Source organism: Sarcophilus harrisii, chromosome 3 (genome assembly GCF_902635505.1).
Source record: "Sarcophilus harrisii chromosome 3, mSarHar1.11, whole genome shotgun sequence".
NCBI lineage: Eukaryota > Metazoa > Chordata > Mammalia > Dasyuromorphia > Dasyuridae > Sarcophilus > Sarcophilus harrisii.
The window spans coordinates 550974969-550989023 of record NC_045428.1 but is presented as its reverse complement, the minus strand read 5'-3'; the positions used below and the strand labels follow the sequence as shown (position 1 = coordinate 550989023).

The following is a 14055-nucleotide window of genomic DNA, read 5'->3' as shown; positions in this document are numbered from 1 at the left end:
AATATAATTTGCCTCAGCTTTATTCCCTGCCTTTCGGAATGACCTCCCCCACTAATCTATATGTCCATTTGACCACGAGCTCCTCCAAAAAGCTTTCCCCCACTAACTTTCCTTTGATAGCCTTCTCCTTTGGATTCTTGTTAGATTGTAATAACACACGAACATAGCAAAAATCTGAGACTTACCAAGTATTTTCCTCTAAGTTAGATGGCATAAGGACCATAATCCTCATTTTATATATTTCAAGAAACAGAAGTGTAGAGAGATGGAAGAGTTTCTTCTAGTATTACAACTAGTAAATATTGGAACCAGCAACTGAATCCACTTATATCCCCTTGACTCCAAGACCAGTGGAACCAGAACCATTTTGGGTTTGGAAGCTAGAAAATCTGAGCTCACGTTTCAGCTCAGCCACTTGGGAGCTGTGTAACAGCCTAGGCAAGTCACCAGCTCTGAGCCTCCTCTGAAAAATGGAAATACAAATAGCATTCATATCTCAGGATCATTAGTAAGGATCAAAATCCTCAATCCACTTCATTGATATACTTTAAAATGCTCAACAAAAGTGACTACCCCAACTTGACATTTCAATATTCTTTGCTACTGAAAGCTTCATAATTGTTTTCAAATCATTTTGCTTAATTATGCTTCCCGAACTCCCCTCCCTGTGCCTAAAGTCAGATTCCTCCAATCCCTTTGGGTCTTGTTTCTTTATCATTCCTCACTCCCCATATTGCACTCCCACACAATAATGCTTGGGTCTAAGCTGCCTGCTGGTGGGCTTACTTCCCTACTTACCTTGGCAGCTGTGGAAACAGTAGTAGTCAGAACTCATGGTGAGAGGCAATGGGGAAAAGGGCTGGGCAGAGTAAATCATTCATTAATTGTCAGCTAATCTTACAGAATCTAGATTTCCTCATCTGTAAAATTGGGGAAAATCCTGCCCTGTCAGGTTCTCCCTGGGAAGAGGCCTTTTAATAAGCAACTATTGGGAAGGAAACTGTTCATTGAACAAAGCAACTACTGATCTGGGTCCATGTTCCCATGCTTCTCTGCTCATTATATGTCCTTTCACTTGACAATTTGTGTTCACACTGATCCCCTGTCTTCTACCCATGCAATTCCTACATTACTCTGCTCAAGACTCTTGGCCCCGTCCTTTCCCTGGATTCTCGTTACTTGGTGTTTCTGACCATTTTTTTTTTTTTTTTGCCTCATTCTGGGACAATTCCATCATTTGACATCTCTGGAGTTTTGTTTTGTTTTTAAACTCAAGCTTATTTATTCCTTTCCCAATCTGACCTCCATTACACTTCCTCCATTCTTTACTCCTCCTACCTCTGGGCCAGTAAGCTCCCAGGCTCTTTCTGCATGTGGGCATTCTGTGAGGAGTCCACTATTGTAAGATGTCATACAGATGTCCATTTCTTAGTGTGACACATATTGCTAGGTCCTTCTTCCTGGCTGGACCCTTCCTTTGCCTTCCTGGTGGTATCACCCCTTGCATTTCTGAGTTCTCGTGCCTTCTATGCTATTTTGAAATCTGCTTTCAGAAAAGGATTTGATAAAGTTCCATTATGCTAAGATGAGAGGAGGAGAAATGTTATGGGGCATCTTCCCAAACTCTTCAAATCCCACTCCAGTTTAATTCTAAAAGGCAAGCCAGGGTGCTCTAGGGTGATTCCTAAAGACCTAACAACCTTAGGTAGTGAAAAGTTGCCTTTTTGGGCAGCTGGGACTCCCAAGCTGGCTGATAACTCTAAAGACTTCCTGGTTATATTTTGGCAGACTGGTCACAGATGGTGAATTTCTGAATCTTAATTCATGGAGGTGAAATCCAATCTAGTCCAACAAGTTATTTATGAAAGTAACCCAGCTCCTAATAGGGTTAGACACAGAATAAGGTAAGGGGACTTAACTCCAGACAGAGAAAGGGAGGAGGGAGCTAATCTTAAAAGAAATTGGGCAAAGCAAGCAGGAGGTGGAGAAGATTAGGAGAATGAGCCCAACCAAGGCTTAGAGATTTTGCCTATCTATGAGCAGAGGACGCTGCTCATTGAAAAAAACAAACCATAATATCCCATAACTTTAATTTAATATTGTACAAATGCGCCGTTAACCACAAAATGGATACAGTAACCTTTTTTTTCTTTTTTCTTTATTTCCTTCTTTTTTAAAATTATAAATACTGCATTCTGGGGAGTGAAGATCAAAGAATGAGGGGAAGGAGAGAGAGGTTGTATAGGCATTGAGCCCAGTTTTCCCAACCATGTCCCTCCAGAGCAGCTCCTTCCATTGGGGAACCCCCTGAACATCCCCAATCTACTCCATTGTTTCATTGCTGCCTTGGGGTCCCGAGGAGACTAAGAGGAACTGCTGATTATTAGGCACACTGGGGTGAGGATATGGGGGCTCTGAGCCATGCCATAATTGTTGTTTTCCCATGAGCTAAGATGTTTCAACTCCTGGTCTCACTTTGTGAATACTGGTGATTTGAGAATGAATCTCAAATTTGCCTGAAAGGATCTGGCCCTGAAATGACTAACTGAGCAACCAGGGGCTATGCTCACAGCTAGAAACAGTTTCAGGAGTCAGGGAGAAGAAGAAAATCTCAGTTTTGACTTGGGGGGCAGTACAAGCCCCCTTTTCTCCCTGAGAATTCAGAGCTGCCGTGGGTAGGGTGATTTGAGCTAGGGGAACAAGAAAGGCTTGGGCCCAATTCCGATAGCAGCAGGGTTTCGAAATGGACAGTCCTTTCTTTCCTGAAATGAACCTCCTTGGAGTCCAGGCTGCTGGGCAGGCCTGCTATGGAAAGTCAGCTACTGAAGATCAGCTTCCAGAAGTCCTTTGGCCCATCCCTCCCATACAAAGCCCCAAACTCCGAGGTTTTGTAGAAGCATAGCCTAGACCAGACTACCAGTCAATGATTTCACCGGGCTGTACTGGAGGGCTTTCCCAAGGCTTTTTTTCTTCTTGTTACATCCTTAAGAGTCCTTGATTTGGGCACCAAGAGTTAACTATAAAGAGACCTGCTTCTCCAAAGCCTCCTTTCCTATATCCTCATCTTGAAGCTCCATTTGAAAAGCTAAGCTTAGGGTCAGGTTAAGTGATGAGTTAGTTTCTCACCAAAGAAGCAATCCTATACTCAGAGCTAATGTCCTTACTCCTCCAATCTTGTCCCATCCCACAATGGCATGCTGAGGTCCCTCTGATAGTCCCTGTGGCCCCACATCCTGCCCTTTGGTAATCCTCCTCCCCAAGCCCCACAGCTTTCTCTAAAATCTCTGAGGCTGGGATAGGAGGTCCATGTACTATCTCACCCACTAAGACTAAACCAATCCAGCATCTTCCTCCAAGGGACTGGCACTGAGAGGGGCTTTCACTCCCATGAGGTACTGTTATGGACCCTCATGTTTGAGAAAAATACTAGCACTGCTAGCACTGAGGGAACCTGCAGCCTGTGTGACCAAGAGAGGCTGCTGCTCTGAGGGGCTGTGTGAACTACAATGTGCATAGTTCATGGAGAAAGAAAAGGAAAAACATTGCTTGGGAATCTGGGGCAGGTGGGTGGTTTGAAGCTCCCAGGTCTGGAGAGTGAATAATGGCCATGAGCCAAATGGGGATCAGAGTAAGGAAACAACCCCTGTGGTTAAAGGGGGAATATCTGATCCCTGAACCGGTCATGGGCAAGCCTCAAACTGTCCAGGGAGAAGTGACTTCTCTATTTCCCTGAGGCTGCAGACCACTGGGGCAGCTGCCATCTGGCAAGGCCCCAGCGGCAGAGGATGCCAGCATGGTGGATAGCAAAGGGCGCGAGGTGACCCATCTTACAGATCAGGGGAGGAGGCACAATGGAGCCTCCTAAAGAAGGCAACGTTTTGTCTTTCTCCTTCCTGGCTCTGAGGTCTGCTGCCCAGTCTCCCAAGGCAGTGGTCACTAAATGCGCACCGTGTTAATGCGCAGAGGCTGCACATTCTTGCCATTAGCGTGGCTCTGACCGGGACTGAAATAGGAGCAGAGCTTCCCTGGAAACTTCTCCCGGAAGGTGTACAGCCACGACATGTCATCCGCATTGTAGAAAATGAGGAGTCCCTTGTCATAGTCCAAGAAGACCCCCACCTTCTCCAGTTTGTTCTTGACATTGAGCCGGGTCCAGGGCTCCGTACAAGCACTGTACTGGTTGCCATCATGCATGACGATGCAGTAAAAGCCCCGGCTGGGCTGAATTTGGATGCTGCCCTTGCGGCTGACAGCCTCGTGAGCCAGCCCAATCATCCACTGGGTCTTTTCGGAAACCACCACCTCCCAATAGTGGACGCCGCTGCCAAACGCCTCTGAGCCCAGCACGGACACCTCCACGTCGAAGCGCTTGGGCGAGTCCTGCAGGGGCTGGGGGTGGAGGTTCCCGTAGGCTACAATCGTGCAGTCATCCGACAGGATGAGCCGCTGATGGGCGGTGACGGGATCCAGGGTGAGAGCGGCTGGGACTGTGGGAGAAAGAAGAGAGGATGTGAGGGAGAGGATCCAGCTCTCCTGCCGGAGAGAGGGCCATCCCAGCAGATCTGTAACCACACAACCACCCTGGCAATCATCCTCAATGTCTACAGAACAGACTGGGCAACGTTGTAGCTAGGTTGGTAGTTTCCTTTCATCATCTTGCGGAAACATTAACCGTTATATACTCTTTTCATTATATGGAACCCGGAACCCAGCAAAGTTCCAATGCTGGGAAGAAAGGCCGTTTTCAAATCAAAACACTTAATTGTCTCTTTAAGACAGCAAGAGGAAATAAAAATAGTTTGGAATAAAAAGAATTCTAAGCTAGAGATCTTACTACTGAGCATATGTTGCAGGGAGGTCAAAGACAGAAAGCCAAAAAAGACATATATAGTAAAATATTAATTGTAACAATTTTTTTGTATTTATGGTAGCAAATCTTCCTTCATGCTAATGCCTTCCTCTGAAATTATCTGCAGTTTATCTTGTACATATCTCTTTATACATTCAAACACGTTTATACAACATGTTGTCTCCCTAATAAACTGCAAAATCCTTAATGAGGAAATTGCAAAAAAAGCCTTTCTTTGTATTCTTAGCACTTAGCTTAGTACCACAGATAGGTGCTTAATAAAGGCTTTTTGACTTGATTTGACAATGATGTAAATAATATAACATATGTTGTAATGTATATTATACATGATGCATATATATTATGTATATACATCCATACATAAGATGTGTAATAATGTAAAGAGAATGAAACTAAAATGAAGACAAATGGTCATTGTGATGACCCATCTTGATTTTGAAGAAGAGATAAAGATACATCTCCTCTCTTTTAGCAGAGAGGTGGCAGCTTATGGATGTGGAATATTGCAATACTGTTGTTGGTTTTGCTGAGTTGTTTTTCTTCATTACAAGAGGGATGAGATGCTAATAAAGAGAATATATCTATAAATTAACGTGGTATAAAAATGAAAAGCTCCAAAGAAACAACTTCAAACTAACGTCAAATTAATTTAAACAAATTAATTGTAAATTAATATCAAATGAGGCCATAGATCTGGAAATAGAGGAGAATGCAAAGGTCATCTAGCCTTGTTGTCTACAGTTGAAGGATGTGCGGTCCAGGTGACACGGGTTGTTAGCAAGCTTTGTTTGGACCAGAGTCTGACAGAGGTCTCAGAGGGTTTGCATTCCATTTTCCATATGCATGAGGAAAGAGCAGTGAGTGAGACGGGGGAGAAGGCTTTGATGGGAAAGCGGCAGGGCTGGCAACCAGATGCCCTGCTGCCAAGCAGTGGAGTGCTCCCTGGGGCACGATGGAATCTCACTCACTTGGGCTGGAGCCACAGCCCAGCTCTTAAAAAACAAACAAACAACAACAAAAAAACCTGCACTATGGTTTGTGATTCAGCTTCCATTTTAAAGGGGCCAGAATTAGAGGCTGTAGTGGATATCTGCATTGAGCCTAGAGTCAAGAAGCCTCCTTTTTCAGAATTCATATCTGGCCCTAGACACTTCCTAACTGTGTGACCCTGAGCAAGTCACTTAACTGCTGTCTGCCTCAGTTTACTCATCTGTAAAATAGGGATGATGATAATAACATCTACTACACAGGGTTATTGTGAAGATCAAATGGAATAACATGTAATAGACTTTGCAAACCTTAAAACTTTATATAAAGGCTGGCTATTATTATTATTACTACTACTACTACTACTACTACTAATGCTACTCTTCATAGCTGATTGCTGTCTCCTAAAATACTAGGTATGTGTCATGGTTAAGTACCAAATTATAACTAATATCCATTCCAATCCTTATTAGAGTTGGATCTCCATTTCCATGTCTCCTTACCACAGGTAACATTTGTTTAAATAAGTTTCTTCCTGGCACACAATAAATACTTAATGAATGCTTTCATTCATTCATTCATTCCTTGACCATGACCAATACTAAATTAAAGTGCTAATATTACAGAAGTAAATTTGATTTTCATGAGTTTTGCATTTTGCACCAAAAAGCAGCTTTGGGGAACACTCAACTCTTTCTTGGTCTGGAAACACTCATCAAAGGAGAAAGGCAGCATTAAAACAGTTAGTCTAATCAACAGAAATATAAACAGAAACATGATTCTCTAATCTGCTGTTTTATGTTCTCATGCTGTGGACATCTGCTGTAGGTCAGTGAAGGACAAAGTCCATCAGATGGACTTGTTTGAAATAATATCCTTCTTGATATACCATCCCTAGCACATCAGGAAAAGTGAAGCCCAATGAAAAAGACACAGTTCCCAATTTTCCTGGACCTCAGCTTTTTATTTTTAGAAGAATCCTTGCTTCAGCTTTTTTTTCCCCCCAAGTTGAAGTGATAATTCATGGGATAGAAGTTGAGATGTGTTTTTGTGTTTCTTGGAGACTGACTCTATACAAAGGTAAAATGGCAGTGTTATCACTGCCATTAGGAGTCACCCCTCCCTCCACTTAATAAGCGTGTCTGATTCTCTGTCAGGAGGTGACAGACCAGACCTGACAACTGTGCCCTCTGGCCCATATTTCCCCAAACCTATGCAGTCTCCCACAGTAGCTGGGTTGATGCTTAGATGCCTTCTACTGTTTACCAGGCGCCATACTAAAAACAACAACAACAACAACAAAAATCCCAACTGTCTCAGGAACATGTCTGTTCCTGAGACAACTATTAGTTCTAGAAAATGACAAGTCAATAGGCATTTATTAGGTGCCTACTATCTGCCTTTGTTATGGCAGCACTCCTCTGAATAGTCTTCAAGGGTTCTGGCTATGGTCTCTCCAGAGAACCAAAGGCTCAGAGATTGTTTGCAGAGTTGGAAACGCTTCCAGTCACCAGAAAATGCTTTCCAGGCTCCCCACATCCGGTGGGACAAAATCGGACTTCTCTGCAACATTCCAAGCTGCTGAGGAATTCTTGCCCAGAGCCGATGAAGGCCGGGCCCCCAGAGACGGTTCAGAAAGGGACTAAACGGTCTTTGTTCCAGGGCTTGCAGAGTCGGAGGCAGTATGGGAAACGGAAGCATCCCTTGAAGTGGATGGAACTTTGTCTGACCCTGAGATTCCTGGCAAGTCAGCATTTTAATGGGCAAAATGGGGCAGTAGAGAGGAATGGGGAGGAGGAAGAGGGAGAGAGTTAGGTTTGGAAATATAGGAGCTTGCTGGATGATACTATATCATCTACTACCTCCCACACGGCTGGCTTGGCAGGAGAGCTCAGGCAAGTAGACAAGCATTTATTAATCACTTACTCTCTGCCAGGTATTGTGCTAATTGATGGAGGTGCTAAGCCCAATGTACGTTTTCCTTCCCGGGACTACTTCCAAACCACTTTTATGTCACCAATCCACTCACACTGAGGGCAGAAGTGATACAAGGACACTCTCAAGGTCTCTCTTGTGAGACATGGGAGATACTAGCACAGGACCACCAAGCCCGATGTGCCCACAGGAAAGTAAACACTGCTCCATGAAGAAGCAAAATTGCAGTAGCTCAAAAGAAATGTGAGGTGCACAAATTTAGAGACATCTTCACCCCCAATGTTCATGTGGACTATTTATGTTTGACCTGTGGTAGAACCTTCTAGACCTGCATGGGTCTGATCAGCCACAGCTGGACACATAATACTTTGATCTCAACATAGGTAATTTTGGTCCTCTCTGAGTACAAAGGACAACAACCAAAGTCCCTAACAAGGTCTCTTTCAAGGTTCACACGAAGAACTTAAGTCATCCTTCTCCATTTTCATTTACCACCCTCTATGACCCTTCCACCATTCCTGATGGCTTTAGATCCTGGCTCATGTTTGCTCTCTACTCAGTTTCCTGCTGTCATCTTCAATAACCTCAACATCCATCCAACTTCCCAATAACCATCCAACTTCTCAAACATCCACCCAACTTCTTGGCACATCAGCCCAACTGTGGCTTATGTCAGACAATGTCTATAGTCCTTCCCAACCTTGAGACTCCAGGATTCTATAAACACCTCAATTCTGGATTCTTTCACATTGGCTGTAGGACTGTCAAAAGATCATTTCCAATTTGGGAGGGGAGGCTTCTGAGAAGGCATCAGGGGAAACACTATAATTAGCTGTCTCTATTGAGTGTCTGTTAGTCAGGCTCCAGAAGAAACACTATTTCTGTGGTTATGAGATCTGGTATTTGTTCCCAAGTAAATCCAAGGCATATAGTACAGACCCTGGTACCTCGTAAGTGCTATGGAAATGTTAGCTATTATTTGATCCCAGATCTCACCTGACTATGTGACATTTTCTTCTTTTTTTTCTATCCCTTCTGCCCTTTCATCAGTAATGAATTTCATTTTTGTCCTCTATACTAATGAAGGCAATGCAACATGGTGGATCGAGTGCTAGACTTGGAATTGAGAAGATCTGAGTTCTGACATTTAATAGCTGTGTGACCCTGAGTAAATCATTTATAATCTCTGTACCTCAGTTTCCTTATCTGTAAAATGAGGGGGAGTTAGACTAGATGGCCTCTAAAATCCCTTTCTGCTCTAAATCTATGGTTATGTGACTTGCATGTAAATCCTGGCTCTGCCACTTACAATCTATGTGCCCATTAGATAGTAAACTCCTTGAGGGGCAGGGACTATCTTTCACCTCATTTTATATCCCTAGCATTTAGCATAATCCTACAGGGGTTACAAAGAAAGGTAAAGGATAGTGAAAATAAAGATTTTTTTTTCACATCCATAGAACTGAAATCTATCCATGGACCCTCTGGGCATCTGGGGATTCCAGGTTATGAGACTCTGATTAACATCAACCTTGCCATTTTACAGATGAGGAGTGATTTCTTTATAGAAAAAAGTTACTTGTTCAAGAGCACACAGATAATGAAGTCAGTTAAATGAGGAATCAAACCCCAGCCTTTCTAAGGCTGTCTCTCACTCTTCAATCCTATAAAAACAGCAGCAGCAGCAGTAACTAATCAGTTGAAATACCCAAACTTGGTATGATGACTAACACTTTTGCACAACACTGGTGTGTAGAATGCTCTTCTTCATTACCTCCATCTCTTAGAATCTTAACCTTCCTTCAAAATTTGGCTTATGTGATGCTTCCTAAAGGAAGACTTTTCTGATCTCCTTAGTCACTGATGCTCTCTTCTGAAATTCACATCTATACTTATTTGCTTCTTTTCCCATTCTGTATTTTCTCCATCTGTATCTTTCCCTATGTACTCTTTCCCCCAATGTCCTAGTAGGATTGAAGTTCATTAATTGCAGAGAAAGCTTCATTTTTGTCTTTTTATTCCCCGTGGCTAGCACCATGCCTGGAGTACAAAATGCCAATACTTACTGGATTAGACTGGAGTCCAATAAATGTAAGTTTCAACAGCAAGACTACAGAGATTTAGGTTACTGGGTGACTACAATAAAGAAAGGAAACAAAAGGCTCAGAAAGGGCTCCAATGGGTTATAGGAGTCCCCAAGGGAGTCACTGGCTTATTTTATCAAATACATTAGGACCTCTTTTTCAGAGGTTCAGGAAAGGCAAGGAGAGGGAACCTTCCTGTAGAGCACCTCTGGCATCCAGGCTTCCTCTCCAGTCTCATTCTAGAAAGGAGGCTCATTCTTGGATTGCTAACATCCTACTTGGGGAAATGTCTCTCACACTTAAATAAACACTTGCAAAGCAAGATGCAAACAAAAGCCAATTAAAATAATTCAAGCAGTGTCAAGGGACTGGAGAGTAATTGAGGAATCAGTGTGAGATGGGGTTTATCAGGGAAGACTTCCTAGAATAGGTGAGTCTGAAAAAGGGAGGGAGGAACAAGAATTCACAGAAGGGAAAAGGAAGAACCTCCCTTGGGTCTTCCCTGAGGATGCCTGCAAGACATACCTGCAAGAAGGGTGACCAGCAGCTTAGGTTGGTCACAGCAGGAAGAAGTAAGAGAGCTGAGCTCAGTAAGTAAGGGGGAAAACCCAGAAGGGTGGGTAGAGGATTAGGGCGCCATCATTGTTTTTTGACCAAGAAGGTGAGAGGTAAGAGGAGTTGACTGGTATACATTAGGTATTTAATAAAGGCTTGCTTTCTGATGCGACATTTCTATAGAGCCTCAAAGTTTAAAAAGCCCTTTTTTTGTGTGCATCACCCACTGAAGCCTCATAATGACCCAGTGAGATAGCACAGGTATTACTGTCCTTATTTTACAGACAGGGAAACCGAGGAGCAGAGACAAGGAGCAACAACTTGTGGGTCACACAAAAGCAAGATTCAAACCCAGACTTTTCTTGACTCCTGAGCTGATAAGTGCCTTGAGCAAAGAGCCCGAAGCTGATTATTGCAGCTGACACATCTAAAATCATAAAATGATTGGAAGCTTGAGAGTGACTGGCAATCTTCTGGGGTACCACCGTGGTGGGCAAGGAGGGTCAAGGTCTGGAGAAAGCCAGCAACTGAAGAAAGATAAAGGAACATGGTGAATCCAGGAAGTCCAGGAAAGATTTCTGAGGTGAGCCATAGAAATCCTTAGCTCTCAGACTGCCCTTCTTCTGGGTGTATTTCCCAATAATATTCATCTCAGTCCATACTCACTAAGGATGGCAATTATGCCATCCTCCTCAGTGAATGTCTCTTAGATAAATGAACCTTAGTTTCTTTCTCTGGAAAACAAGGATTTGTAAAAAGTTTGTAAAGTTAGCTGTGTCATTCTGTGTTCTAAGGTCCCTACTATTTGTGACATTCTGTGTTCTAAGGTTCTCATCACATCTGACATATAGTGTTCTTAGGTCCCTTAGTTGTATTCTGAGGCCCCTAATGGCTCTGATATTTTATGTTCTAAACTCCTTCCTAGTGATGACATTCTATATTCTAAGGACCCTTCCAGTCTTGGCATTCTGGGTTCTAAGAGTGCTCTCAGATCTGACACTGAAAGTTCCAAGCGTGCTCCCAGATCTCATCCTATCTGGATTCTTCTGGGTTCTAAGAATCTGACACTGAAAGTTCCAAGGATGCTCCTTGATCTAAAATCTGGGTTCTAAGGCTTTTCCCAGAACTGACAGTCTGTGACTGGAGGTCTCTATTTCCCTCTAGGCCTAAGGGAAAAGCCTGCTCCTTGGAGAGTAATTTCACCACTAACAATGTCCTTCCTTCAGCCCAGGGCTCTAAGACCCTGGGAATCTCTCTCAGTGCAGGCTGGATAATGAGCCAGGATGAATAAAGCAGGCCTGACAATTGACCAGTGACTCCTGTGGCTTCAGTTTAGGGGCTAATCCTGGGAAGGGTTAGAGAAGGAGCCCTGGTTCTGAAGTCAATGGAAAGGGCTTGGATTCAGATCTCCACCTGTGTGATCTTAGACAAGTCCCAGCAATCACCTGACTGTGTGACTCCTAATGAATTTTGGGATTGTTGGGTCACAGATTCAGAGTGAAAGGAGCCTTAGGGACCTTTTGGAGGACCAATCCCCTCATTTTACAAATGGGGAAACTGAGGCACAGAAAAAGGTGGGGGGGGAAATGGCTTGTTCAAAGTCACAAAGATAAGGGGCAGAACTGAAATTTCAACCCAGCTTCCCTGATTCCAAATTCAACAACATCCATTGCTCTGTGATGCTTCTCTCTTAGCTTTAGCTTTAATTTCTTTACCTGAAAATGAAAATAATATCAACCCCACTTCCCTTACCCACAGAATTACTTCAGGGTTATGATAACAAACATCCCACAGCACAAGGAGTCAGGGTAAGGCTTAAACCCACTTTACAGATGAGAACGCCAAGGCTCAAGTAAAGGAAGTGTCTTGCCCAGAAAATAAGCAAAGAATTTTCTTTTCTGCAACCATAAAATTTAATGGCTAATAAAAAATCAGGAGCATGTCCTTCCCCAGTAATGCGGCACCTTTTCCCGATCATCCTTGCCAGAGTCAGTGGCCCAGCAAACATACCCCTCAGGGCTTTGGGGAATTGAGGAGGAACTTTGTCCGGGCCTTGGGACACAAATTCACTGGAGTGAGCTGGATGCTCTCATTGCTTTAATTTTTTTTTTGGTGGGTTTTAATTTTCATGAAGAAGAAAAAGGCATTTGTGCTTCTTCCCCTCTCCTCCATTACATTTTAACTGGTTTGTGAAATGCCCGTAAAGTATGACTGGATTACTGATTGTGTGTCAGACCAACCTGGGTGTAATCACAGGTAACTGGGAAGATGATTCCATGGTCCACGCCAGCTCTGAGGGCTTCACTCACATACTTCCTTCTACCTGAAATGGTCTTTCCAATTTCCTCTCCCCAGACCCTACCTCCCCAGGAAGCCTTCCCTAATTAAGAGCTTTTCTCTGTGCTGACCTCCCCTTTCTCAGAATGCTGCAGGCCTCAGAGTCAAAAGAATGCACACAGATAACCCACAGTCTACACTCAGGCTTTCCTGAGCATCTGCTGTGGCTCCCACCCTGAAGGGATCACACGGGTGTCCCACAGCACAGCACGATCCTGGGCCCTGGGCCCAAGAGTCGATAGCCTCCTGGTGGCCCCTGCTCCATCGTGCTTCCAGGGAGGACCTGGGGTGTGACTCTCTGCTTTTTGTCCCTTTCAGGAGGCAGCTGGGGGGGATGTCTGTGGGTAAGGGGCTCAGATTAGAGTTAGAAAGCTCTAAGTTCAAATCCCACCCCAGACATTAGCTGCGTGACCCTCCCTTAGCCTCAGCCTCAGTTTCTCTTGCTGCAAAATGAGGATAAGAATAACACCTACCTTCTGGAGTTGTTGTGATATAATATCTCTATCTATACATACAGATAGATAGATCTATATCTATATCAAGCAACTGGTAAACCTTCAAAGCATTTATGTAATAAAAACAACAATCATTACTATTATACTCTCCAAAGTGAAGATTTTTGCCATTTAGGTTCTATTTCAGTGAAGGTCTGTCTTCCCTGTTCTTGCACCTTCCTTTGGTGTAAAATGGCTTCATGGCCTTCTCCATCGCTTGCATTGGATGCTGCACCATTTCCACTTCTGGGTCCAAATTGTGCCCCAAAGCTCCCCTGCCCCATGCAGAGAGTCAGGAAACAATACCTCCCCTCCTTATGCCCCTAGATCCCCAAGGAGATCTGGACTGCACCTTACCAGGGTGGATGTCCTGAAAGAGAGACTTCCAGATGGTATATTGCAAGGGGCCCGTGTACTTGGACGTGGGAAAGTCTTCATAGGTCAGGTTTGTTTCATGAACCTTTCCCTTGAGCCTGGAAGGAGAGTGTTCTGGATTAGGGGCTAGCTTCCCATTTAATCCCAGGTATTTGCAGCACTGCCCCATCCAAGATGGCATGGATACAAAACAGAGAAGAAGAAGAAGAAGAAGAAAGAAGCTAAAATGATATGGGATTAAGCTAAACTTTCATGGGGCAACCTCCCTGCCCACATAGTCTACAGAGACAGCCCTCCAATTCTCCTTGGAGCGTGTGCCATGGTCTAGAGCTCTCTCTCCCTATCCCCATAAAAATCATTTATCTCTCATCCCATCCCTTTACATGACTGGATAACTAGAATGATTAATCGACATAGA

At 43.8% G+C, this 14055-nt stretch overlaps 1 protein-coding gene across 1 annotated transcript in view; it reads right to left on the bottom strand.

Annotated features, from left to right (window-relative positions):
- Window positions 1-1915: 1915 nt before the first annotated feature.
- TRIM62 (tripartite motif containing 62) overlaps window positions 1916-14055 on the bottom strand; it is a 56238-nt gene continuing 44098 nt past the window's right edge. The window contains exons 4-5 of the mRNA XM_003765499.4: window positions 13620-13735; window positions 1916-4487 (exon numbers count right to left, since the gene is read on the bottom strand). Of these exons, the coding sequence (XP_003765547.2) occupies window positions 3937-4487; window positions 13620-13735 (667 nt within the window). The 3' untranslated portion in view covers window positions 1916-3936. The remainder of the gene's footprint in view (window positions 4488-13619; window positions 13736-14055) is intronic.